This window comes from Fukomys damarensis, unplaced genomic scaffold, assembly GCF_012274545.1.
Source record: "Fukomys damarensis isolate Sample0158 unplaced genomic scaffold, DMR_v1.0_HiC HiC_scaffold_15, whole genome shotgun sequence".
NCBI lineage: Eukaryota > Metazoa > Chordata > Mammalia > Rodentia > Bathyergidae > Fukomys > Fukomys damarensis.
Window position 1 is genome coordinate 47529912 of NW_022900927.1, and position 26707 is coordinate 47556618.

General features: G+C 35.2%; 1 protein-coding gene across 3 annotated transcripts in view; it reads right to left on the reverse strand.

Moving 5' to 3' along the window:
* The window catches only part of Slc6a15 (solute carrier family 6 member 15), a 59475-nt gene that overhangs the window by 27431 nt on the left and 5337 nt on the right, over window positions 1-26707 (reverse strand). For all 3 annotated transcript variants that reach the window (XM_010610217.2, XM_033763825.1, XM_033763824.1), the window contains exon 2: window positions 1376-1838. In XM_010610217.2, the coding sequence (XP_010608519.1) occupies window positions 1376-1664 (289 nt within the window). In that variant the 5' untranslated portion in view covers window positions 1665-1838. The remainder of the gene's footprint in view (window positions 1-1375; window positions 1839-26707) is intronic.

The following is a 26707-nucleotide window of genomic DNA, read 5'->3' on the forward strand; positions in this document are numbered from 1 at the left end:
ACATATTCATGAAATAATAGTTATAAAATAATATTTATGAAATATTTATGAATAATATTTATGAAATGTAAATAATGTTTACAAAATAATATTTCTTAGTGGGTAAGAACGATTTGCATCTGAGTGTTGATATTTGGTGTAGGATTTATAGACTACTATTAAATTTTAAAAGAACACATTTTTATTCAGTCATAGACTGGAAAAAATACAAAAACATTCTATTATTTGTGTGACAAAGTGCATAATTCATTATTTAATTTTAGAATTTTTTTGCGGGGGGTACCAGGGATCAAACTCGGGTCCTTGCGTTTGAGAGGCGGGCAGCAGCACCACAGAGCTAAATCCCCAGCCCTCATTATTTAGTTTTTAGTCACACATCTTAGCAGCTTTCAAATACATAGTTAATACAATTTCAACACAAATATTAATTTAATATTCTGTTTAATACTGTAGAATCAACATGATAAATAAACAATTTCTTCCTTTTGTTAGGTATCTTTGCTAGATTTTTAAGAAAAATTTTGCTAAGTAATCCTTGGTACTTATGCCCAAATACAAACAGCAAGAATATCAATAATTGTGAAGCTAAGCTTTAAAAAAATTAGCAATTTAATATTTTAAAGTTTTTATCAAAACATTGTTTTTTGTTTTATTTGTTTGTTTGTTTGGTTTTTTTTGGTGGTGATACCGGGGATTGAACTTGGGTCCTTGAACTTGCGAGGCAGGCTCCGGAACCATTGAGCTAAATCCCCAGCCCCTATCAAAACATTGTTTTACTATATTACAGAACTGAAAATCAAAAAATGTCAGATTTCTAAGGATGGAAGAGGACTGGAGTTATATTAATTATGTAGTTACATTCTTTCTACTGGGTTCTAAAAGTTCTGGTTTGTATATAAAAACCATACTCATTCTAAGTTATGTGACAGCTTTGCTTTTAAAGAGTGAGGCAGCTGAAAACTCAGAGTTAGTAAACTATGGAAAGAAAATTCTGTTTTTCTCCACTGATAATTATGTTATATTAGAAGTTTCAGGCTCTTTTTCAAAAGAAATAACAGACAGGCATAAAGATTGTAACATTTGTTAGAAAAATTCCAGTCACAGATTTAAAGATGCTTAAGCATCATCCACAAAAAGAATTTGAGAATGTGTTACCTTCCAGCAATCTGTATTTGTAGCATGCTGATCTGCTCCTATGGAAACCTAATCTGAAAGCAGAGCTGGGCTCACCTCCCACAAATCAATCTCCCTAGCCTTGCAAAGAAATTCATAGGTTCCAAAACAATGGGATTGCAGCAGCTATGGGAGCTTTTTGAAATACTCGGTTACAGTTTACTACAATACTTTATCACTTAAAATAAACAAACAAACTTACCACCCCCATTCTTCTGACAGAGGTATGGGAATCTCCACACATTCCCTAAACCTACAGAAAATCCAACTTGGGCCAGGATGTATTGTAGCTTATTGTTCCAAGCTGGTCTTTCATCTTCAACTTCAGAACCTTCTTCTGCATCTGTATCCTTCTCTTCTTGGACATCAACAATTAGTTCACTCTTTTTAAAAGCATCATCAGCTGAGTCTTCATTGGAAAGAAGGTCTTTGACAGACTCAATGACCTCATCATCGAATTCTCTTTTTGCTACCTTGCTATTCTTAGGCATTGGAAGTATAGATTGTATTTTTAAAGACTCCCTTATTGCAAATGTGTTAAATTTATTCTTAGAAATGCTATTTGATATGAAGTAAAGACCGAGGAGGATATCCAACAAATCCTTGATTCAAGGTGATAAAGTATTATGGATCCTGAATCTGTATGTCCAATATTCTGTAGATACCTGTAAAATTATAAATTGAAATGTGATAATATTTAATAATGAAAATCTTAAATATACCAACCCTTTCTTGCTTACTTTTATGATGCAAACTTTCTACAGAATACAAAATATATGACTGTCCTTGGTCTTTTTCCTTCTATCTTTTCCTCTCCTTCCTTCCTTCCTTTTCTTTCTTTCTTTTTTGAGACAGGGTATTGCTGGGTAGTTCAGGCTGGTCTTGACCTCACTATGTAGCCCCAGGCTGGCCTCAAAGTCCTGCCTCAGAAACCCAAGCGCTGGGATTACAGTCAAGCACCACCATGCCTGGTTACCCTTGGCCTTTCACAGTTTAATACTTCCAGAAGTACAAGAATCAAAAAAGCATAAATGAGTTTCATATATATTTTCTCATAACTTCTTCTTTTTTGCAAAAGTCTGGTTTGATCTCAGATATACACTCAATGTATAATGTATATTCTGCTCATTAGTTTTTAAAATATTTGATGCTTTTTCATAATTCTTTTTTTTTCTCCTCACTAAAGTAGATCTTTTCCCTTATCTCTTGTGTTTTGTTTTGCCATAATCATATATACACCTGTGGGGGAACCCTGTAAACGTCTCTCATCATCTTTTCTGTTCACATTTTTCTCATTCCTCATCCTCTGAGTCCCTTAATATTAACTGATGGAATCTTAGGGTACACAAATCATTAATGAAATACAGTGTCCACTTTTAACAAGCTTAAATCTACTACAGAGATATAGATCTAAAATAATTATACTAAACTGTATGATTTAAATGACCCAGTATCCTTTAAATGGGAGAGATCAGGAGTGTTGGAAAAAAGGGATGCGAAAAATGGGCAGAAAGGGTGACACCACAGCAAACATAAGGAACAGAATAAAAATTAATGATATATGTGTGAGTGTACCTGAGTCACAGGAAACCCTCATTTCTAGGAGTTTGGTCCCTTTTCTTGTTTGTATATCACATCTCATATCTTTTCTCAGACACAGACCAAGTGTACAAAACATATGTACAGGCCAACAGCGTTGGCTATTTTAAGTGGGAAGGGGATCAAGAGATGGAGAATAAGGAAAGGGAGGAGAGAGAAGACTATTAAAGGAAAGGAATTAAGTGTGTTATGTACCTGTACCAACTCTACACAAGAAACGTAAACAACATGTACTGCACATATGTAGATTTTTTTAAAATACCTAAAACATTGGAAAACTTCTCTGTAAAGCTAGGATAAACTTAAAATTCTGACAGTAATGTCTGGAAAACTTTGGAATTTTTTGATAGAACTGCTATCAGAATGACATTAAAAGTCAAAGAAAACAGCTCTCATATTTTCATCTGTAATCTTTTTTGTTTTGTTTTTTTGTTTTTTTGGTTTGTCTTTTGTTTTTTATTTTTTTCTCTCATTGAGTTTATTGGTACATTTTAGGTATACAGTACAGTTACATTCATCATTGGGATCCTGTACCTCTACATGACAGGCCTTGGTTCTCATTTTTCCCCTTGCCCCTGCCCTCCCTTCACCCTGTACTCCCCTCCCTATTTACAAACACTTTATTTCCATTTTTTCATTTTGTCATATTTTTTTATTTTCCCTTATTACCTTTCCCCTACCCTTCCCACTTTCCCTACACCTTTAGTCCTTTTCTTCCTATTTCACATTGTCCCATCTGTAATCTTAATGAGCAAGACTTAATGGGCAAGACAGAACGCTGAATAATGGCTGGGTGTGCTAGTCCGTGCCTGTAATCCCAGTATTTGGGGGTTGAGGTAGGAGGATTGCTGCTAGTCTTGGACCATCTTGGGCTGCATAATGCATCTGAGACCAATTTGAACTGCGTGCATGGCAAGACCCTGTCTTGAGGAGGGGAGGAGAATGCTAGATAATTCAATGGCAGTAAATTAATTTGACTATGTATGCTATTTGCCACTTTTACATTTACATGTTGATTTGTGTCCAAAATTAAAATCTACACTGTAAGGACAAGCACTTATTTAGGATTTGGTGAGGTTTAAGAGAAAATTTTGAAAGAAACACTAAAAAGCAAGCATTTCCAAAATATTGAGTGGCAGACACATCTCTAGATTAAGTGAAAAACCCACAATGAGTATTTTAAAGAAGCTAACAAGGTTTTGATAGGAAAATAGTTCACAAGGTTTGGAGGTTTGGGATTATACTATATCACTTGCTTTGTGTCATTTACCATAGATATCAATAAATATCATTTGCATAAATATATACAACCATTTAGAAACTGAAGTAAGCCAGGTTTCCAAATAATTTTAGCTAAAAGAAAACCATTTTATATATAAAAAGTATCATTTATGAGACACAAATTAGCCCTTTTATACCTCTATAGTTATTGAATTATCTAATAATAAAGGGTTAACATACTAAAATTTGGTGTATGGATTAGAGCATTGTTATTAGCTTGACAATCTTGGAGTTATAGCTTAGCACTAATTGTGTAACTTGTCATAATTATATCTCAACCTAAATTTTCTCAATAATTCAGTAAACACCATATACTAATTCTCTCCCTTTCTTTCTTTCTCTCTCTCTCTCTCTCTCTCTCTCTCTCTCTCTCTCTCACAAACTGGTGTCAAAGTTTAGAGATATCATTTGACTACAACTATTGACCATGACCATGTTATAAATAAAAATTTAAAAGACATTGTTAATCATGAGTTTGCCCAAAATAATTACCACAAAATTTTTATATTTCTTTCACATATGTCTGCTCCTTGGAAAAAATACATAAAAATTAAAATAAAAAATAATACCTCTGGAAACTAATGCATGTTTTCTACATACCAAATAAATAACAATCATTAATGTACAGAAAATATTATTTGGCAAATTTACATTTAAAAATTCTGATCAGAAAGCCATATATTTACTTAAAATCAGTATCAATGCAAACAATTTTAGCATGTTGTAAATATTTTAAATGCATGTATACATGTGTATACACTGTAACACAAAAAGCTTTAGAAAACCTTATAAAATTGAATAGACACATTAAAAAGGGCTTAAAAATATGTATTGGTCTGCATTCAGAGCTTTTTTTCTGTTAGGAGCAAAAAAAAAATTATGGAGCATTAATGCTATTATAACCAAAATTCTTTAAACTCTCTTTTCTTGGCCTGTTTATGAACCTTTCTACTCTTGTATTTCTATGAGGTGGTTGCTTTTTTGTTTGTTTGCTTGTTTGTTGGTTGGTTGGTTGGTACTGGGGATCGAACTTGGGTTCTTGCACTTGCGAGGCAGGCGGCGGAACTACTGAGCTAAATCCCTGGCCCAGAGGTGGTTGTTGAAAGACATAAGAAGGGGCTACAATTAAAGCTGAAATGTTCACATAAGTCTGGGAAGGAAGACTCACAGCTTGGAGAATGTCTTTATCTTACCATCATATTTTCAATGTCTAAGTTTGTCCATCAAATGATGGAACTGAAAAAGGTATCATGGGGTAACTAAACGAGTACTTGGCAATATTACATATTTTTGTTTGTTTTTAGTCCTAGACACTTTATTCACTGAAGAGAGGAACTTGTTTCTTGTGCTCAGAATTTACATAGACAAAAGTAAATGTATAAGTTAAGTTTCTGAAGATATTTGTAAAAATTAAATACAGAGAAAACAATTTGTAAGCCCATTCAATTTCCAATTTTCAAGACCTGACTTTTTTGAAGTATAAAAATTTTTATGAATTGGAAAACTTCCCTGAAGAACTTGCTCTGTCATGATTGTTGAGGAAAGAAGTGAAGCAGAGGGTGACAGAGTAAAAGTACTTAATATGTCATATGGATGGCAGTAGAACTGGTATCAACTGGTACAGCATTAGCTAACTGATGAGTCAACTGGGGCACAAGCAATCACTCTTCATCTGTACCCAGGAGCTGAATTTGCTTTCTTCACTGTCTGGCAAGGGTTTCCTATCTACAACTGCACAAAAGAGTAGATGTCAGAAAATATTGCTTATGAGAAAAATTGCACCCTCTGTATTTTGTAAGTAAACATTTTTGGAATGCATCCATGTATATTACTCACCTTCTGGTGGCTAGGACAAAATACCCAACATCCAAAATTTAAAAGAGGTTCAACTAGGCTAATAGTTTCACTGGGCTTAATCCATGGTTGGCCAGTTTCGACAAATAAAGGGCATGAAAGAGAAAAGCTGCTCAACTCATGGCAGCCAGGAAGCAGAGAACAGGGAGAAGCCAGGGACGAGAACACAGCCTTTCAGATCATGCTCCCAGTGACCTGTTCCTTCTTATCAGCCCCCACCTCCTAACAGCACAGTCAGCTATGAATTCATCAGTGAATGAATGCATTGATGAGTACTGAATTCTCATGATGTAATTAGTTCCCACCTCTGAATACAGAAGGCTTTAGGAGAACATTCTAGATCTTAACTATGACACCATGCCATACATTTACAAATTACCTGTGGATGCTTTTGTGATATGGTATTGGAGTGACTCTTATCAATTATAAAACTTAACATATATATTGACTCTTTTACAGAAAAAGTTTTCTAAACTGTCTTCCAGAAAATAAATCTGAATCAAAGATGTGAAGATCCTCATTTCAGTCTATCTATGTGTATGGTAATATTATAATATTTTTTAAATGCCAAGACCAGCTTTTCCAATTCAAAAATGAGTAATCTTATGGAAATAACACTTTTTTCACAGAACAAGTCAATTAAGGGTGGCTCTTAAGAAAAAAAGAAATATAAGCAATAGGCAATGTAGGATGTAAATCACACATCAGGAAACTGAGGCCACCAGAGTTTCAAAAAGATCATTTATTTTAAAAAGAAAAGTGAAATAAAAGATCAACTAGAAGAAAAAAGCCAAGTGGTCTATCACAGGTAAGAAATGTGAGGACTCATCGAAGAAATTAAAGTCACATTAGAAATAGCTAAAATAAACAACAACAACAACAAAAACAGAGGACAGACTTAGAGAAGCTTTTCAAAAAAGAAATGAAAAGAAAATATATTCCAAACAATGAACACAAAAAGCTAATGGAAACTGAAATAGATAAAGGTGATCCAAAGAAACTTCTAATTGCTGTATCTAGTCAAAACATGAAACACTAAAATATAGAATAACATAGATTTTGCTTAAACACAAACCTTCAAATCATAATAACAGTACAAACATAAACAGAAATTATGAAGGTAAGGAATTTGTGTGTATTTCAAGCAGAAATCCTAAGGGAGAAAAAAGACTCCATAGGACTTGACAACATCGGGCTGGGAATTTAGCTCAGTGGTTCTGTTGCCTGCTTTGCAAGCACAAGGTCCTGAGTTCGATCCCCAGTACCAAAACAAAACAAAAAAACTACAGGCACTAAAGAAGAAAATATGTGATCATCTTTTTTTTTCTTGTTTTGATATCAAGGATTGAACCAAACTACGTGACATCCACAGGTTGTTTAGTTTTGCATTTTGAGACAGGGTTTGGGTAAGCTGATAAATTTCCTGGGCTGGGCTTGAACTTAGGATCCTGCTGCCTCACTCTCCCAGAGTTCTGGTAATTATAGGCATGTGTTATGCCTGGTGCAGTGTCACCAAATTTATATTCATCCATTCCAATTATAAAATTTATGGACAAATATTCCCACCTGCGAGTGATGAAAGGACTACATAAAAATCAAATTCAGTTAAATAAGAGAAAAGCTAAGGACTTTAGTACCAAGAATACCATGTTCAAAGCGAGAAGTGAACATTAATTTAAGTAAATAAAGATTATAATCTGTAGTGATTATGTTGAGGCAAAAAAATACAAATTGAAATTTATAAAGAACATAAACAAAATGAAAAATTAAAATGGAAAGAATAGAAAGATATGAAAGTGTGAAAATGTCATTATATCTTGTACTTCAGGCAGGAAATAATAGATACTGTTTAAAAACTCAGGGTCTACAAGAAGATAATGACTCAACCTCTTCGTGTTTTCAAATATTTAACTACAGTTGGGTGTTGTAGTAACTGATATTCCTTGAAGTGAAGTAATGTATTGGTACCAGACATTTAAGTCTGAGTTTTAGAGGCATATGGTTTGAATTCGCATATTAGCCCCATCATTTGTGGTTTTATGATTTTTTGCTAAATTACTTAACTAAGCCTCAGTTTCTATATTATTAAAACAAGGATAATAATGCTTATTAAATGATATAGTGCTTACATAGATACCAGCACACTGAGAGAATATAGTGTACACTCTTTCTTTGCTTTCATTCTTTCATCATTCTGATGGTTATATTATACTACAACTGGTTTGTTGTATACTATTCTCTTAAGGAGAATATTGAGTCCCAAACCAAGGCTACATGTTTCAGGGATTTTTTGTTTGGTTTTGTTTGGTATGGTTTGGTTTGTTTTCTTTGCTACATACAACTCACCTCAAAAACTAGTAGTTTACAAAAACAACTTTATTTGCTCATGATTCTTTGGTTGGGCAATAAAAGTTAGGCTTAGATGATCACCTATTTGTTCTGCCAGTTGTGCTCTGGGTCACACCTGCACTGTACTCATATGTCCAGTCCAGAGAGAGTGAATGAGATGAAATGTACTACTCTCTTTCTGGAAGGAGGATGGCTTCCAAACATAGTATTTTCATTCTTCTGCATGCAGACTCTCCCAAACACTAGCTCTAATTTGCTTCATTGTAAGCTCACATCTCTGACTATAGCCAAAAGAAGGTAATACCAATGAGAAAGTGTTCTTACTGCCTGTGTATAACATTTGGTAGTATTTCACAGAGCAAAGTCTCATACCTAAGCATAGACTTCCTCAAGAGTAGAGAGCTATGTCTCTGTTCTTAATGGAAGTAATGACAAAGTCATATTGCAAAGAGCAGGAGTGCAGAGAAGAGAAAAATATTGTCACCATCTTTGAAAAGATAATTATCTTTGATTAATTAGATTCCCCTCCCTGAAATCTGAATTTCAGGGGACCAAGAAATCAAAATCTCATTCAACTCCATCAAAGGCCTTGTGGTCAGGCAGTAGCTGCTACTGTAGTCATGGATCCTGGTTCCTATGGTGCACAACTATTTTCATTCTTGCCCTTTTCCATCTCATTGCCAAGCACCCTATTATTTCTTTGAGCCTTTGCAGTCTTGCCAATGGTTATTTCTTTTGCCAGTTACCCAGCATCAGTTTCTGAAACTTGCAAATAATTCTAAATAGCACATTTATAAATAGTAAACTATTAATTTATTTCTATTCATCTATGTATACGAATGTAAATATCTAAAAATGTCAAAACTTTTTATTTTCTAAATTAAGACATTTTTTCTCATTTTCCAATTTTCCTATTTCTTTAATTATGTTCATATTTAATTTTTCAATATTTTGAAGCAATTAAAACTAGATCCAGACTTCTTTTGATTCAACAGCACAAATTCTGAACTCTGGATTTCAAATTCAACAAATTTATGTGTCTTCTTTAAAGATTGTTTGAAATTAATGTCCTTGTTTTTCCATATAAATGTTGAAATCACCTCATCAATTTCTAATTTAAAACAAAACTACACCTGTTGGAATTTTAAATGGGATTACATTGATTTTTTTGTTTTGTTTTGTTTGTTTTTTGAGATAGGGTCTCACTATGTAGTTGAGACTGACCTGGAACTCACTATGTAGCTCAGGCTGGTCTCAAACTTAAGAGTGATCCTCCTGCCTCAGCTTCCTGAGTGCTGGGATTTTAGGCATGTGCCACCATGCCCGGCATGATTTTTTTTTTTTTTTTTAACCATGGATCAAACTCAGGACCTTACACTTGTGAAGCAGGAAGAGGCACCACTGAGCTAAATCCTGCCCCAAAGATTACATTGATTTAATGGGTCTATCTAGTGAGAACTGACATCTAAAAAGCTGAATTTTCCAATTGATGAACTTGGTATATCTTATCTTTATTTATATCTGCTTTAATTTCTCAACAGTTTCAAAGACTTCTGTGTATCAGTATTAAATACTGTTAAATTTGCCTTTGATCAATTTACGGTTTGAGATATGACTATAATTTTTTAAATTTAGGTTGCAATTATTTTTTGTTAGAATACAGCATAAATTGATTTTTTTTAATCTAGGCTTTCTGTCCTGCAATGATGTTAAGTCAAGTTATTTACTTTTAAAGATCACTTAGAATATACACTTATCTGATTGAACCATCCATGAATAAAGTTAATTTAACACATATATTCCCAATTATTTACCTAAAATTTCTTTCTATTGATTTATTTAGTGGTTAGGATATCCATTAAAATATTGCACACAAGTCAGCCATCTTCAACTATGTCCCAATGTTATTGGGAGACTACTCAGTATTTCACCTTAGTACAATTTTATTTGAATTTTGTTTCATAGATGCCCTTTCTTGGTTTAGAGAAATTACTTTTTATTCCCCATTCAATTAGTTTTATAAATTTTAAATCATGGATGTTCCAAATTTAGGACTTCGGTAGATGATGGAGTCGTGACAACAGTGAAACATCCTTTTTTGAGATTTGGTGTCCAGACGCTGATATTTAGCAATGTGAGAAAAGAGAAGGAAGGAATTGGGTCTCCTGGACCCAGGAAGGATCTGAAGCAAGAATTGAAGCCCAAAGGGAGAGTGAGGAGAGAGACTTCAATAAAGAAGGAAGTGGCAAGTGCAGCTTTCTCCCTGAGCCCTAACTCACTGCGTGAGAAGGATGGTTTAAACCTGCAGACCTGCAGACCCACGGTGTCTACTCGTGACCCCAGAGGCTTCCATGGAGAGATGCGCCAGTGGAGCACAGCAGTGCATCAGCAGAGCTCAGTGGGTAGTGAGTTATTCACAATCAGATATCTCCCAAGAGAGGACAGTGGGCTGGCAGCCATCTCGGGGAGGGGGCAGTTGAGCTCAGAACTCAGAGCAGCTCCAGGCTGGCTCCAACAGGGTGAGGGAAAATGGAGTTCAAGACAACAAAAGGTCAAAGAGCTAAATGCAAGCCCCCAGGGAACTGAGTTCAAGCCAGCAGGAGACACACAGAGTGTTGCAGTCTGAACAAATCAGGGTCCAGCCTCACATCCAGAAACCAGTCTGAGCTTTAGAAATAAAGGTGCAGGCTTGGTAGGATTATCCACTGCCCCCCAGTAACTCTATAGCTGGTTTGGTGGGATTAATTAACACAGATCAGGGATCTGTGTGCCCAATGTGTCTACCAGTGACAGCAGTGACACATTTTGAAGTATTCATTCTTTCTTATTTTTGTTGTTCTGTTTTCTTTTTATTGATTGCTTGTTCTTGTTTATACATGAATGTGACCATTGTTTCTAGCTTTTTTGTTGTTCTTCTGTTCTGTTACTATCTTTATTTCTTCTTTCTCTATTTCCATCCTGTCTTCACTAGTTTCCCAAAGTTTGTGTAATCTTCCTTTGTCCTGCACCCTTGCTTCTAATCTCTTCCTCTACTTCTATTTTTCTATCCCCCCCCACCACCTTTTCAGTTTTCTCCACTGAGGGTAAAATTGCCATACTGAGCCCATATTTGGTGGTTACAATGTTCTGGTTTGATTTAGATTTTGTTATATGACCACAGATCTGGTTTATACATTTAAAGGTGGCAAATCAATAATTGTCACAATTTGTCATTTCCTAGGCTTTATTTGCTGCTACTGTAATTGCCAATAATACTTTAATCCATCATTCTTGCTGTTATGCCAAGACTGAGACTGCCTTGGGGTAGTGAACAATACTGTACTCCAGGGCCAAAGAACCAAGGGCCAGGGCAAATAGGCAGCAACTTCTCATCCCCAATAAATTGAAGAGATAGGATCTTGCAACAGACTCAAAATCCAAAAGCCAGTTATACCGGAAATCTCTGAGAAGTAGTCATTTCCTAAGGCTTCAAAATGCTAACAAAAAAGCTACTTACCACAAACAATTTATAAGAATCAAACCAATAATTAAACTAAAAAAATAAAAAATAAGAAACTTATGCAAGATGAAACCCTAACTTCCAGCTCACCAAAGGCAAACCTGGTGACCAATTTGAAATCCAATCCACCTAGACTCTCTGAATTGGTAATGGCAAAAGGAACAAAGCAGATGAATGAGGCTCTCCAAGACAGACCCCGTACTAGTTTATAGAACACGCTTAAGTAAATGCAAAGGAATTCAAATTATCCCTTGCTTATTATTAGACCATAGTGCAATGAAACTGGAAATTAATGGCAAAAGAAATCACAAGAACTTCATAAGTACATGGAAATTAATTAACACCCTTCTGAAGAACCAATGAGTCACAGATGAAATTAAAGGATAAATTAGACAGCTTCTCCAATTAAATGATAGTGGTAATAAAAAATACAGGAACTGATAGGACACAATGACAGCAGTCCTACAAGAGAAATTTATAGTGGTGAATTCCCTTCCATATCATAAAAATACAGCGAACTCAAAAAAATAACACTGAAGCTCAATCTTCTAGAACAAGAAGAGCAAGTAAAGCCCACAGCTTGGGAGGGAAGACATTATAAAGATCAGAGCATAAATTAATGCAATAGAGACTAAGAACAAAAAGAATCAATTAATCAAAGAGTCATTTTTGGAAGATTAAATAAAATTGACAAATCCTTAACCAATCTTATCCAAAAAAAAAGGAAAGACTCAAATCCATACAACTCCATAAACCCAAATAGAGTGATCCACCAGACCATAAAAAGGGTGAAATCACCACAGATCCTGCAGAAATTTAGATCATCAATGCCTCCTTCAAGAACTCATACTTCTTTTTGAGAACATGTATTTAAATAAGATGAAAAACACAGAAATGAAGCACAAGTTTATTCTAAGATTGTTTAATACAATCTTTTATTCTGATAATATAAAGCATTACATTGGTAATTACATTGGTTGGTTTTATAGCGTAAACCAATCTCTTATTTAGATGATAAACCTTCTGGGTCAAAATGAATTGCCTTTTTTTTTTTTTTTTTCAGTACCAGGGATTGAACTCAAGACCTTGCACTTGTGAGGCAGGCATGGTGCCACTGAGCTACATCCCCAGCCCTTCTTTGCCTTTTAATACAGCACTAGAATAAAACAATTTTTTCCAACTACATTAATGGGAATATGGGTCTGTAATTTTCTCCTGGCATTCTGCTTCTCCGGTTTTGTAGCCTCATAAATTTTGAAATGATTGCTCATTCTCTGAAACAGTATATGTAAGATTAATTTTATTTCATCCTTAAATTATTGGCAGCACTTACCAATCAAGTCATCTGATTTTTCTCTTTGGAATATTTTCAAATGAAAATTTCTTTTTGATACATAGCCACCTAGCTATTATTTTTCTTATTATGTTAGTTTTAGTAAGTCATCTTTTCTGAGCAATCTGTCCATTTTAATTAATTATTTTTGAATAAAACTTTAGCCGAGTGTGGTGGCACATGCCCATTTGGGAGGCTGAGGCAAGAGGATTGGCCAGCCTGGGGTGCACAGTGAGTTCAAAGCTAGCCTGGATTACATATCAAGGCCCTGCCTCAAAAAACTAAAAATAAAAAAAAAATGTTTTGGAATAAAATCACTCTGGGTATTCTACAGTTGTCTGTTAAAACAACAGAGCTCAATCCATTTTTCCTTCCTTTTTGATCTTTCCTCTGCTTTTTTCTTAACCAGTCATGCTTATATTTTCACTACAAAATTATGTAAATATTTGGATAATTCTTGCTCCATAATTCAAGGGATTTTAACTCCCAAAATATTATTACAACCACTTTGCAATTGCAATGTATTAAATTTTAATTTACAATTCCAGTGAAAATGTGCAAAGATCTTAAATAAACAGATATTTACCTCTTAGGGATTGAGGGATTACTCCAGCAGACTTGCTACAAGTAGCTAATATTTGGTATCTGTCATGAACTTAACACTCTATACTTAATTAAAATAACACCAGTAAATCATTACCTGACTGATACATTCAAATTTTATTGAAGAAAGCTATCACTTGAAAAAATTTTAGCATTTAATTTGAAATTTATTGTAGATACAGTGAAACATATTTTCCTAATTCTAATGAATAAGGTAGGAAGTTATTTGGACAAAATCGAATTGATGAATCATATTCCAATACTCAGGAATAACTGGCATGCTGACAACTTTAGGAACTAATTGCATAAGGAATAGATAATAAGTTTGATGAAATATTAAAATAATGATCTTGAAAAATAATGCAATTATTTTCAGTGAAAATTAAAGCATAAGGTTGTATTGTATTTTGGAAATGATACTCTTTACATAAAATTTTCTCCTTAAGCAAATAAATAACAAGAATTACATATCAAATTAAAATAGAAGAAATATTTTTCCAAATTTCAATACAAAGGAACATTTACACTTTATTAAATATAATTTACTAAAAAAAGATGAACTATGGTCACCTATTAGAATAACTAATAGGCCCGGGGATTTGGCTCAGTGGTTTCACTGCCTGCCTCTTAAGTACAAGTGCCCGAGTTTGATCTCCAGTACCAAAAAAGAAGAACTAATAAATATTAGAAACCAGGTATCGTGGCACACCCCTGTAATCAAAGCACTCCAGAGGCCGAGGCAGGAAGATTGCCAGGAGTTTGAGGCCAGCCTAAATTACAGGGCAAGACCCTGTTACAAATGAATAAATAAATAAATAATAGAATTATTGATTTTTTAAAGTAATATTGATGACATAAAGAAACTCGACCAGTCTTACATTGTTGATGGAAATTAAAACAGGTACACTCACTCTAAAAACTAATTGGTAGCTTCTTTTAGCTCTAATATTGTTTTTTTTAAAAAAATAGGGACCACCAACTATACCCTTAATCACATATTGCAGAGCAGTAAAATCTTATGAAATTTTTGCCCAACTATTCATAGCAGCAGCTTTTTACAAGACAACCAAAATGAAAACTACTTATATGTGCTTCAAAGGGTGAATAGTTAAATCGCCTGTGTGATAACCATGTCATAAAATATAATCAGCATTAAAAAGAAAACAAAGGGGCTGGGGATTTAGCCCAGTGATGCTGTTGCCTGCCTCTCAAGCATAAGGTCCTGAGTTCAATCCAAAAAAGTGAAAAAAGAAAAGAAAACAACGATTGATACCTGCAACAATTTGGATGAACATCAAGGAAATTATTCGGAGTGAAAAACATTTGAATACAATTATCAAAGGTTACATAGCTCATGATTCCATTCATACATTTGTGAAATGACATAATTACAGAGATGAACAATGATTAATGTTTGAAGACAGTGAGGATGGAGAGGCAGGTGGGTGTGCTACAAAGGGTTACCAGGAGAGAATTTGGAGACGATGCAGTTTAGTTATCTTATTGTCATAGGAATGCATAAAACTATATAATTGATAAATTGCAGAGAGCTATAATCTGGAAAAGTTCTAAGGATAATACCAATTTCAGTATAGTAATTATGATATTGTGCTGTGTATTATACAGAATGTTAAGGTGGGGAGACTGGGTAAAAGGCATACAAAACCTTTCTTTTTAACTTGCTTGGGAAACTGAATAAGGTTATTTCAAAAGTAATTATAATCATAAAATAATTTCCTTGAATTGAAGTGCATTTTGTTGACTTCTGCCAAATAAAGACAGATTTTAAATCTTAAGCAATCTTTTAAAATATCTTTAAAATGCCTTTAAATGAGCAAAAAGTCTTTAAAATTCTTGCAGTTTTATCAACATTGAGAACACCTCAAATGTAAGCACTGCATTCTTTCCTGGAATCTGCCTTAACAAACTATTTCAAATTTAGATGTGTAAAATAAAAACATTTCAGAAAGAGGGCAGAACAGTAAGTAGCAACAAATCAGCCTCCCCAAGATCTGCAATGCAGACAATGGAAAATAACAAGCTGGGCAAGGAAAGGAGAGAGGATTCCTAGGACCCAGGAATGACCTGAAGTGAAAAGTGGAGCCCACAGAAAAATGTAAGAGATAGACCACAGCACAGAAAAAGGAGAAGGCAACCTACACTTTCTTCCCAATTTCTGGCTTGCGGTGTGAGAAAGGAAGATTGAATCTACAGAGGCCCTGAAAGTAGGCAACTCCAAAGGTCTCTGGGGAGAAAGACACCAGTGGGCCAGCTGGTGAGAAACTCCAGTCTAAGTGACTAGTGCGTCCCCTGGAAAGTGTGCTTGGTCAGACACCATTTTAGTGAGGAGTCAATTGAGCCTGGGACTCAGAGCAGCCGTGGACCGGCTTCATCTCAGGGCTCCCAGAGTTAAACAGTGACTGGGTGGAAGACAATCATGGGAGACATCACAGTCAAGGAGCTGTGGGCAGGCCAGCAAGAGACACCCAGAGTGGTCTCTCAGTTCACAAACTTGATTATTTCCTTAATTTCATTGAAAACCAAAGTTGGACAAGAATCAGATTAAATTCGATGATTAGGTTCATTTAGGTGTTTGTTCGTGTTGAATCAAGCTTTTACTATGAAGTTTATGATGACCTTTAGCTCACTATATATCCAAAGCTTGGTTCCAACTTACTGCCTCGGTAAGTTGAGGCAGAAAGCACATCTTTCTGCCTCAGTGTCCTGAGTTCTGGAATCACAAGCATCCATGGTTAGGATCAATGTTGACCTAATGAGAAAATACGATTTGTTTCTCATATAATTTAATATGTGACCAGAATTGTTGAGAGAAGATACCATTGTAAACAGATCAACTAGACAAAAAAAGCCAACACAGAAATATCAGAGCTAGCCAGGCATGGTGGTGCATGCCTGTAATCACTGAGGCTGAGGCAGGAGGATCACTGTGAGTTTGAGACCAGCCTGGGCTATATACTGAGTTCCATATCAGATCAGTTTCAACTACATAGTGAGACTCTATCTGAAAAAAAACAACAAAAAAAAGAAAGATCAGAGCTGAACACAAGCCTTTGAAAAAATGGACTTAGTAGTTATATATAGTCTTCCACCCCAACAGCAACAGAATGCACTCTTCTCAGCCACACAAAGGACTTTCTCCAATATAGACCACATACTAATTCACAGAACATGCTTAAATTTATGCAAAGGAATTTAAATTTTCCCATACATATTATCAGATCATAATGCAATTAAACTGGAAATCAATGGCAAAAGAAACCACAAAAACTACGGAAATTAAATAATACTCTCCTAAACAACCAATGAGTCATAGATGAATTTGAAAAAGAAATTAGATACTTTTAAAAATTAAACAATAATGCCAATATAGTATACCGGAACTTATAGGATACAATGACAGTAGTCCTATGAGGGAAATTTATAGCAATGAATTCCCAAATCAGAAAAAGAGTGAGCTCAAATTAATAACCTAATGCTGACTGTTAAGCTTCTAGAAAAAGAGCAAGTTAAACTCAAAGCACATACAAGGGAGGAGGTTTTAAAAATCAAAGCAGAAAATATTGTAAATAAGACTAAAAAAAAAACACACAAAAATCAATGAATTGAAAAGTTGGTTCTGTCAAAGATTAAATAAAATATACAAACCTTTAGCTTAACACAAGAAAGAAAAGAATCAAATCCATGCAATTAAGAATGAAAGGGATGAAATCACAACGGACCCTACAGAAATCAGAAAGATCATCAATACCTAATTCAAAAACCTATATTTTAATAAGCTGGAAAACACAGAAGAGATAGATTCCTAGACACATTTGAAGTACCGAAGCTAAATCAACAAGGTCTAAAAATTCTAAATAACCCAATATGAATCAGTGAAATTAAAGAAAATGATTTTTAAAAGACTACCAACAAAAAAAAGCCCAAGTCCCAGTGGATTTACTACTGAATTCTACAAGAACTTTTAGACAGGAGCCTATACAGCTACTCCTCAAACTCTTTAATTAAATTGAAAGGGAAGCAATACTTCGAAGTCATTCCTAGAAACAAGCACTACCCTGATACCAAACCAGAGAAGAATCCAACAATAACAACAACAAAAACTATAGGCCAATCTCCCTAATGAACAGAGATGCAAAAGTCCTCAATAAGATATTGGAAAACAGAATGCAGCAATCCATCAAAAAGATCATACACCATGACCAAAAAGGATCCATCCTATGAATGTAGTGTTGGTTCAACATATGCAAATCAATAAATGTAACACACCATGTTAACAGAGCCAAGGACAAAAACTGTAAAGTCAACTAAATGGACAAAGAAAAAGTATCAGCCGCAGTATACAGCAAACATTCATGATTAAAACCCTACAAAAAATTTGAATAGAAGTTCTTTATCTCAAGCTGATAAAAATTATATATAATAAACCAACATCCAACATCATACTAAATGATTAAAAAAATTAAGGCTTGGAATCGAAAACTAGGGACAAGACAAAAGCCAGGTGTGGTGGCACATGCCTGTAATCCCAGCACTTGGGAGGCTGAGGCAGGAGGATCACTGTGAGTTCGAGACCAGCCTGGGCTACATAGTGAGTTCCAGGTCAGTCTCACCTACATAGTGAGACCCTGTCTCAAAAAATTAAATACATAAATAAATAAATAAAATTAGGGACAAGAGGATAATGCACACTCTCACCACTCTTGTACAAAAGAGTTTTGAAAATATTAGAGTAATTAGACAAGAGAAAGAAATAATAGCAATATGGATAGGAAAGGAAGAAGTGAAATTACCATTATTTGCTGATGACATGGTAATCTACATAGAAGAGTACACAAATTCCACCAAAATACTCCTAGAATGTATAAAACAAATTGGGTAGCATACTAGGATACAGAGTCAACACTCAAAAATCAAGAGCATTCCTGTAAGCAAATAACAAGTTCTCTAGGATACAGAGGCAACACTAAAAAATCAAGAGCATTCCTGCAAACAAATAACAAATTCACTGAGAGAGAGACTAGAGAAACATCACCTTTCACAATAGCATCAAGATAAATTAAATATATAGAAATGTAATGAGTGAAGGGAAAGTTTACATCGAAAACTGCGGTACTCTGAAAAAGGAGATCATAAAGATTATTAGAAAATGGAAGTTAGCCCATATTCTTAGACAGGCAGGACAAATATAGAAAAAAATGGCCATATTTCCAAAGCTGTTAATGCAATCCTGATCAAATACCAATAGCATACTTTACAGAACTAGAAAAATAATCCTAAAATTCATATGGTACCAGAAGAAACTCAGAATAGCAAAAATTACTCTGAGCAACAAGGGCGAGGCAGGGGCATCACAATTCCCAACTTGAAGTTATACTACAAAGCTACTGTGACTTGAAACAGCATGTTGCTATAAAATAAAAAGACCCAAACGTCAGTGGCACAAAACAGAAGATGCACAAACAACTCGAAACACACTCAGCCACCTTATCTGTGACAAAGATGCCTACATCAACTTCACTGGAAGAAAGCCTCTAATGAAGGGGGCCAAGAAAATTGGCTTTCCGTATGCTGAAGATTGGACCAAGGCCCATATCTCTAATCATACACTAAAGTAAAATTGAAATGGATTACAGATCTAAATATAAGAACAGAAACATTAAATCTGCTGCAAGACAGAATAGGTAAAACTCCCCAAGCCACACATGTAGGCAAAGAGTTTGTGCACAAAAACCCAATTACAAAGAATCAACAAGTGATATAACATCACATTTGAAAGCTTTTACACAGCAAAAGAAACCACCATCAGAGTGAGGAGACAATTTACAGCATGGGGAAAAAAATAGTTTACCAACTACTCCTCAGCAAAAGGAATAATATCTAGTGACACAAAGAACTCGAAAGAATCAGAACCTCTAAATCCAAAGAGCAGATCAAAAAGTGGGCATCTGGAATGAACAGACACTTCTCAGATGAAGAAGAACAAACAGCAAATCAATATATGAAAAAAACATTCCACATCACTGGTCACTCAAGACATGCAAATTAAAACACAAATATTCCAGAATGAATTGCTATCATCAAGAAATCAACCAATAACGAATGATGGCGAGGCCGTGGGCATAATGGCACCCGTTTCCATTGTCGCTGGGAGTGTAAACTCGTGCAACCACTATAGAAATCAGTATAAAGATTCCTCAAGAAATGAAAACTAGAGGTTCCATTTGACTCAGCTATTTCCCTTCTAGGCATCTTTCCAAGAGTGTTAAAAGCATTCTACCACAGTGATATATGCATACCCATGTTTATAGCAGTACAATTTATAATTGCTAAACCTTGGAAATAGCCCATATGTCCATCAACAGATGAATGGATTAAAATGTAGTTTTATATACAGTACAATAAAAAAGGATAAACTTACTCTCATAAAAAAGGGTAAACTTGAATTGTTTGTAGGTAAATGGATGCACCTAGAGACCATAATTTTGTTTTGTTTTGTTTTGTTTTATTGTTGTTGTTTTGAGACAAGGTCTCACTCTGTAGTTCAGACTGCTCTGGAACTCACTGTGTAGCTCTGGCTGGTGTTGAATTCACAGTGATCCTCCTGCCTCAGCCTCCCAAGCGCTGGGATTATAGGCGTGTGCCACCAGGCCCAGCGAGAGACCGTAATTTTAAGTGAAATAAATGATGCACTAGTTTTCTTTTCTTCTTTTTCTTTCCTTTTTTTATGCTGTTTGGTTTTTAGTTTGAGCTTTTTTGCTGTTTTTTTTTTTTTCTGTTTTTGAGACAGAGTCTCACTGTGAAGCCCAGACTGATCTAAAACTCAAGGCAATCTTCCTGCCTCAGCCTCCCAAATGCTGGGATTATGTGTGTGTACCACCACACCTAGGTGAATGGCCAAGTTTAAATATCACATTGTTTTTCTTGTGTGAGAACTCTAAGGCTAAACGAGAAGCAAAATAGAGAATACAATCTGGGAGTAGGAAGAAAATGTTCAAATGGAAAGGGGAACAAGGGAAGGGGGGAGGAGAAGGAAGGAAGAGAAAAAGGATTAAAAAATAGAATGGGAGGGGAAAAGGAAAACAAAGCCTCGTAAATGAGGAGGGAGAAAGGGTGGACAGGGGAGGAGAAGAATGGCAAGGTAAAAAGAACTAACATGTATTATGTATAGGTACAAATTCCCTATGATGAACGTGAGCACAGTGTACAGCAAATAAGTACTAACAAAAATCTTTTAACTAAATTTAAAAAATAACGAAAATATGTATTTTCATGGCTTTGGAGACAGGACTTTCAAAATCACTTTCAATGAACCAAAATTAAGGTATTGGAAAATGTGTATATCCTTCAGAGGCTCTCTAGGGTTTAAAAGTCTGAGCCTTGCTTATTCTAAACTCACCTGGCTGCTAGCATTGATGTGTGACCACATCTCTCAACCACTATCGCCTTAGTCAGTTATTGCCCGATGTAATCCCTCTAGGCCTCTTTCTTCAACAGACTCTTGGATTGACATGCAGGGCCCACCTAGATATTCCAGAATAACCTTTGGATCACAAAACTATGTCTGCAAAGGACCCTTGTTTAAATTTGGTACTGCTTAGAGTTGACAGGGATCAGAAAGCGGACATCTCTTCAGGAATTAGCAGCAAACATCCATAAAGACACACTATTATTTGTACTGCACTTATTTATATATTTTATTAACATAGCTTATAAAATGTGAACTTTCAAGTACTTAACATACTTTGTTTTCTTCATAAAATGTCAGGTATAATCTTTTTAATCTTTTGTTGTGGTAGGCTGTTTGCAAAAATGAACACTAATAATTTCACCCAATTCTGTACATGATTGCTACTCTTCCCATCTGAGATAATCTTGAACTTGTTGTGGCCACTAGATTGTATGCAACAGGAATGACCCTGTAAAAGTTCCCTGAAGAAGCCAGGCAGTTTCTTCTTTCTGTCATCCTGAAGTCAGGAACCATGAAAAAAGTTCACCTTTCTTGCTAGTAATCCCACTTGGAGTAAAAGGGATAAAGTGAAATATAGTTCCAGTTAGCCATCAATTTTTCCAACATCTGAGTTAAACCCCTCGGAATGATAAGAAATACATTGACTTTCTAGCCAGCAGGCACAAATTAGAGCAGATCAACCACAAACTGAGCCCAGCCATGCCATGTACTAATGGAAAACAGGAAGTCATTATGAGGGCCTAGGATGTATCTCAGGGGCTCTGCCCCTGCCTGGCAAGCACAAGGTCCTGAGTTTGATTCCCAGTATTGTAAAAAGTAATTCTGATTAGTATTTAAAATTAATATGTTTCAGAATGCTGATTGTGCTGCAATAGGTAACTAAAATGTTTGCTTATAAAAAAGATGATTCAAATATTTATTGGATTCAACCAAAAGTATAAATACATTACTGAAATTTAAAATACTGTCTAAGAAACTGTTGTAAAGAAGGTAGACTTAGGGCCGGGGATTTAGCTCAGTGGTTCTGCTGTCTGCCTCACAAGCGCAAGAACACAAGTTCGATTCCCAATACCAAAAAAAAAAAAAAAATACTTGCAGACTTTCTGCTTATATGTCTAAAAAATCTACCAAACACATCTCTGAGAATAAATGAGTTAAATAAAGTTACAGAATACAAAATAAACATCCTTATATCATTTATATTTCTACATGTAGACAATGAACAAGTGGATATAGAAATTTAGGCTCCAACAGCATTAATAATTGCTAACAAATGAAATATGTGAATATGTAACATGTAAATGAAATACAGGAAATGTGATAATATTTTTCTTGAAAACAACCAAGTGTCCTTAAAAGAAATAAAAGATCTAAGTATACATAAGTAGTAGATACATTAGAAAACTGGACTCACTAGATCCACCCACTTTTCCTTAATGAATATGTGGGATTAAATAGAATTCTTATCAAAACCAAAGCCAAAATTTTGTACAGAGAGGATTATTTTAAAATTTATATGAAAAAGCAAAAAGCTATACAAATTAGAAGCAAAAGAAATGAAGTCAAATTAATAATTTTATACAATTTCAAGACTTTGGTATAAAGAATGTTTGGAATTAGTAGTACAATGCATAAATCAATGAAACAGAAGTGACTATCCAGAAATAAATGCACACAAATATACCCAAATACTTTTTGATAAAGGTACCAAGTTAATGTGAGAAAAACAAAGACCTCTTTTAAAAGGTCTCTAGGAACTCTTGAACACTTTTAGGTAAAAATATAACCTTGCACTAAAACTAGTATACAATAAAAATAATTCAAAAATGATCACAGACTTAAATGTAAAACATTAAACTAAAAAGTTTAGAAAGTAATTACTTAAGAAAATATTTGAGAGGTAAAGCTAAGCAAAAAGATCCTAAAGTTCTAGAGCAGGGCCCCTCAGAGCAAAAACTGATAAACTCGGCTCCCAAATTAAAAACTTCTGCTCTGCGAAAGGAGCTAAAAACAGAGAGAATTGACAAACTAAAGACTTCAAGAAAATATGTGAAGACCACATAAGGTATAAAAAACTAGTATGTGGGATACAAAAAACTCTAAAAGCAGAACTCCTGAATATTAAAATGAAAAACGTGTGAAGAACACGAAGTAAGGAACACTTCACTGAGTCCAGGTTAAGGTGCAGACACACACACGAAATGCGGTTTGACAGGATCACTATTCAGGGAAGTGCAAATCAAAACTCACATAAGATATCACTATATATCTTTTAGAATGACTAAAATACAGCAACAGTCAAATTCTGACAGGGATGCAGAGGAAAATCTATCACTTACCGATTTTAACAAGAAGATCATTCAGCGGTTTCTTTAAAACTACACATGCACCTACTACCCAGCAAGCATCCTCACAAGTAGTTATCACAGAAAGATTAAAACTTATGTTGCATTAAAAAAAAAAGCAGGTACAAAAGTGCCTATTGATGCTTTATTCACAGCAATTCTTAACTGGAAATAATCCACATGACATTCTATCAATGAATGGTTAAATTCTGACACATCCATATCGCAGAACAACAGAAACAAATTACAGATGCGCATAACAAATTGGATGAATGAGTAGAGATTTATGCTAACAAAAGCCAATTCCAAAGATTTCCCACTGCATGATTCCATCTATATAACATTCTTGAAATAACTTCACAATAAACACAGACAGCAGATTAGAGATTGCCAGGAGTTAAAGCATCGCTGGATGCAGGAGTAAGTGGTTGTTGTTAGGCAGTCACAACACAGAAAACCTTTGTCTGATGGAACTGTCCTGTAAGCTGATCTGCCAATGTAAATATTCTTGTTACTGGCATCTACTGGCTTTAGATTCTCATAGCTGGTCCGCCACAATGTTACCAGGTAGCTCCTTCTAAAAGCGGCTCACTACTGGGTTCTAGGTAACTTGTTTCACCTGGTGTTGATTCCAGGTTTTTCTCATCTTGAACAAACAAATGAACCAAACAACCAAAAAGCAGTGGCAAAGTTTATTTGAAAAAGTAAAAGTAAAGAGTGAGGGAGAAACTAGCTCTGCATGGGGAGCCTGTGTTGACTAAAAGAGAAAAAAGCAAGATAAGAGAACACCCTGAAGAAAGCAGGGTGGACTAGCTCAGGAAGCCAGGACAGCAAGCTCTTCCCAGGGTCTGCGTCCTTCTGTGTTTGTTGTCCAAATCTCTAGGGAAGCTGTGAGAACTTTACTTACTGGTCCTGAGAGACAGGGCTGGGATGCCACGCCTCAGGCTGATGTCAGATCTACGCCAACCTACTGAAAAGCTGCTCCCACTGTCTAAAGAAGTCCATTGCAGGACTTGGGACGTGTTCCGCACACGTGTCCGAAATCTTGTGTTCACAGGTCAGGCCTGCTTCCCCAGCCAGTTTTGCCACGCCCTAATTTCCTTTCCTTCTGATTATGAACTTGTAATCTAATTTGCATTATATATGCATGAAATTTGATGAAACACACATAAGAGCTATTTCATTCCTTACCAACAATATGTGATTCTATGATTCTACAATGTCAAGCTAAAATTTAAAAAAGAAAATGTAAAAAAGCACTTCAATCCATTTACTAAAAACAAAACAAAACAAAACAAAATATATACATAAAATCCCGATATAACTACCTATATTTAGTGAACTATTAAATCTGTTGTTATAGTATAATTGTATAACTAATAATATTGAAACAGAAAACCTTCTTGAAAGTTCAAAGACACCAAAAGAATTGAGCCAAAAAGCATCCTGACTTTGGATCCTGTAACCTAGGGACATCCGATGCTTGGATGGTGCTCCATAAAGGGTGTTTCTTTGCTATTTTTACTTTACAATATCTTGATTTCTATTTTGAAAAAAGTAATACAATAATGTGGTATTAAAAGGCACAAGGCAGGAAACATCACTGGATAACTTAATGATTATTAATATGGAGTTCTAGGTTTTATGAAATATTCTAGTTACTCTGGATTTCCTTTTTAAAAACAAGAGACTCCAAGCTGGGCATGGTGACGCACGCCTGTAATCCCAGCACACTGGAGGCTGAGGCAAGAGGATCGCTGTGAGTTAGAGACCAGCCTGGGCTACATAGTGAGTTGCAGGTCAGTCTCAACTACATAGTGAGACCCTGTCTCAAAAACAACCAAATAAACAAATAAATAAATAAATAAAAAAACAAGAGTCTCTGTTTGTATTCAAAATTATAGGAGGGCCAGGGATTTAGCTCAGTGGTGCCACACCTGCCTTGCAAGCCTAAGGTCCTGAGTTCAATCCCCGATAACCTCCCTGCCACAATTCAAAATTATAGGGAAGTTGAAGAAGATAAAGCTACTTAAGAACGGCTACAAATATTGCTTTTTGCAATGACATTATATATTTTTTTGGTTAATTTTAAATTTTATTTTAAAATTTATTTATTGGTACGTTTTTGCATACGTAATGAACGTTCATCATAGGAAATGTGTACAGGTATAGAATGTATCTTAGTTCCTTTTCACCCAACCCCCCCTCTTCCAGCCTTCTTCCCCCTCTTCATTTACAAAATTGTTTCTGTTGTTTTGCTTCTATTCTTTTTGATTTTTTACCCCATTCCATTTCTTCGCTTCCCCTCCCCCATCTCTTGTCCCTCTTCCCATTTCAGTATGTTCTTCCTACTTCCCAGTATCCATCCTCCAGTTTAGCCCTTATTGCCCTCTGGGTTTCTCATACAACAGACACAATGCGATATTTAATTATGTGTGTCTGATTTATTTCACTTAAAATTATGTTTTCAATCTACTGAAAGGGAATAAGATATTTTAAAATATAATCTTGGATCAATTAATCTTTATGCCAAGTTGATAAAGTATAATTTGTGAGACAAACTGAATCCACTGTTTGTGATCATAAATAAAGGTTTATTAGAAAAAAAATTATGTTCGGGTGTGGTGGTGCAGGCCTGTAATCCCAGCACTCGGGAGGCTGAGGCAGGAGGATCACTGTGAGTTCAAGACCAGCCTGGGCTATGTAGGGAGGTCTAGGTCAGTCTCAACTACATAGTGAGACCCTGTCTCAAAAAAAAAAAACAAAAAAAAATATGTTCACAAGGTGTATCCATTTACCTAAAAATATCTCGTTTATCCTTTATAACAGAGGATAGTACTCCATTGTATATAAAAACCACTTTCTTTATCCATTCATCCATTGATGGATTTATGAGTGGTTTTCAAGATATTACAGATTTTTCTGTGATAAGTGTAGGGGTACATCTATCATTCTGGTAATAAAATGTTTGTAAATGGGGAGGGGAGGAGGGGTGAAGGGAGGGCAGGGACAAGGGGAAAAAAATGGGAACCAAGACCTGTCATGTAAAGGTACAAGATCCCAACAATGAATGCAACTGTACTGTATACCTAAAATGTACCAATAAACTCAATAGAAGAAAAAAAAAGAAATCAAAACATAACAAATGCTGGGCATGGCTGTGGGGAAAAATGAACCTTTCT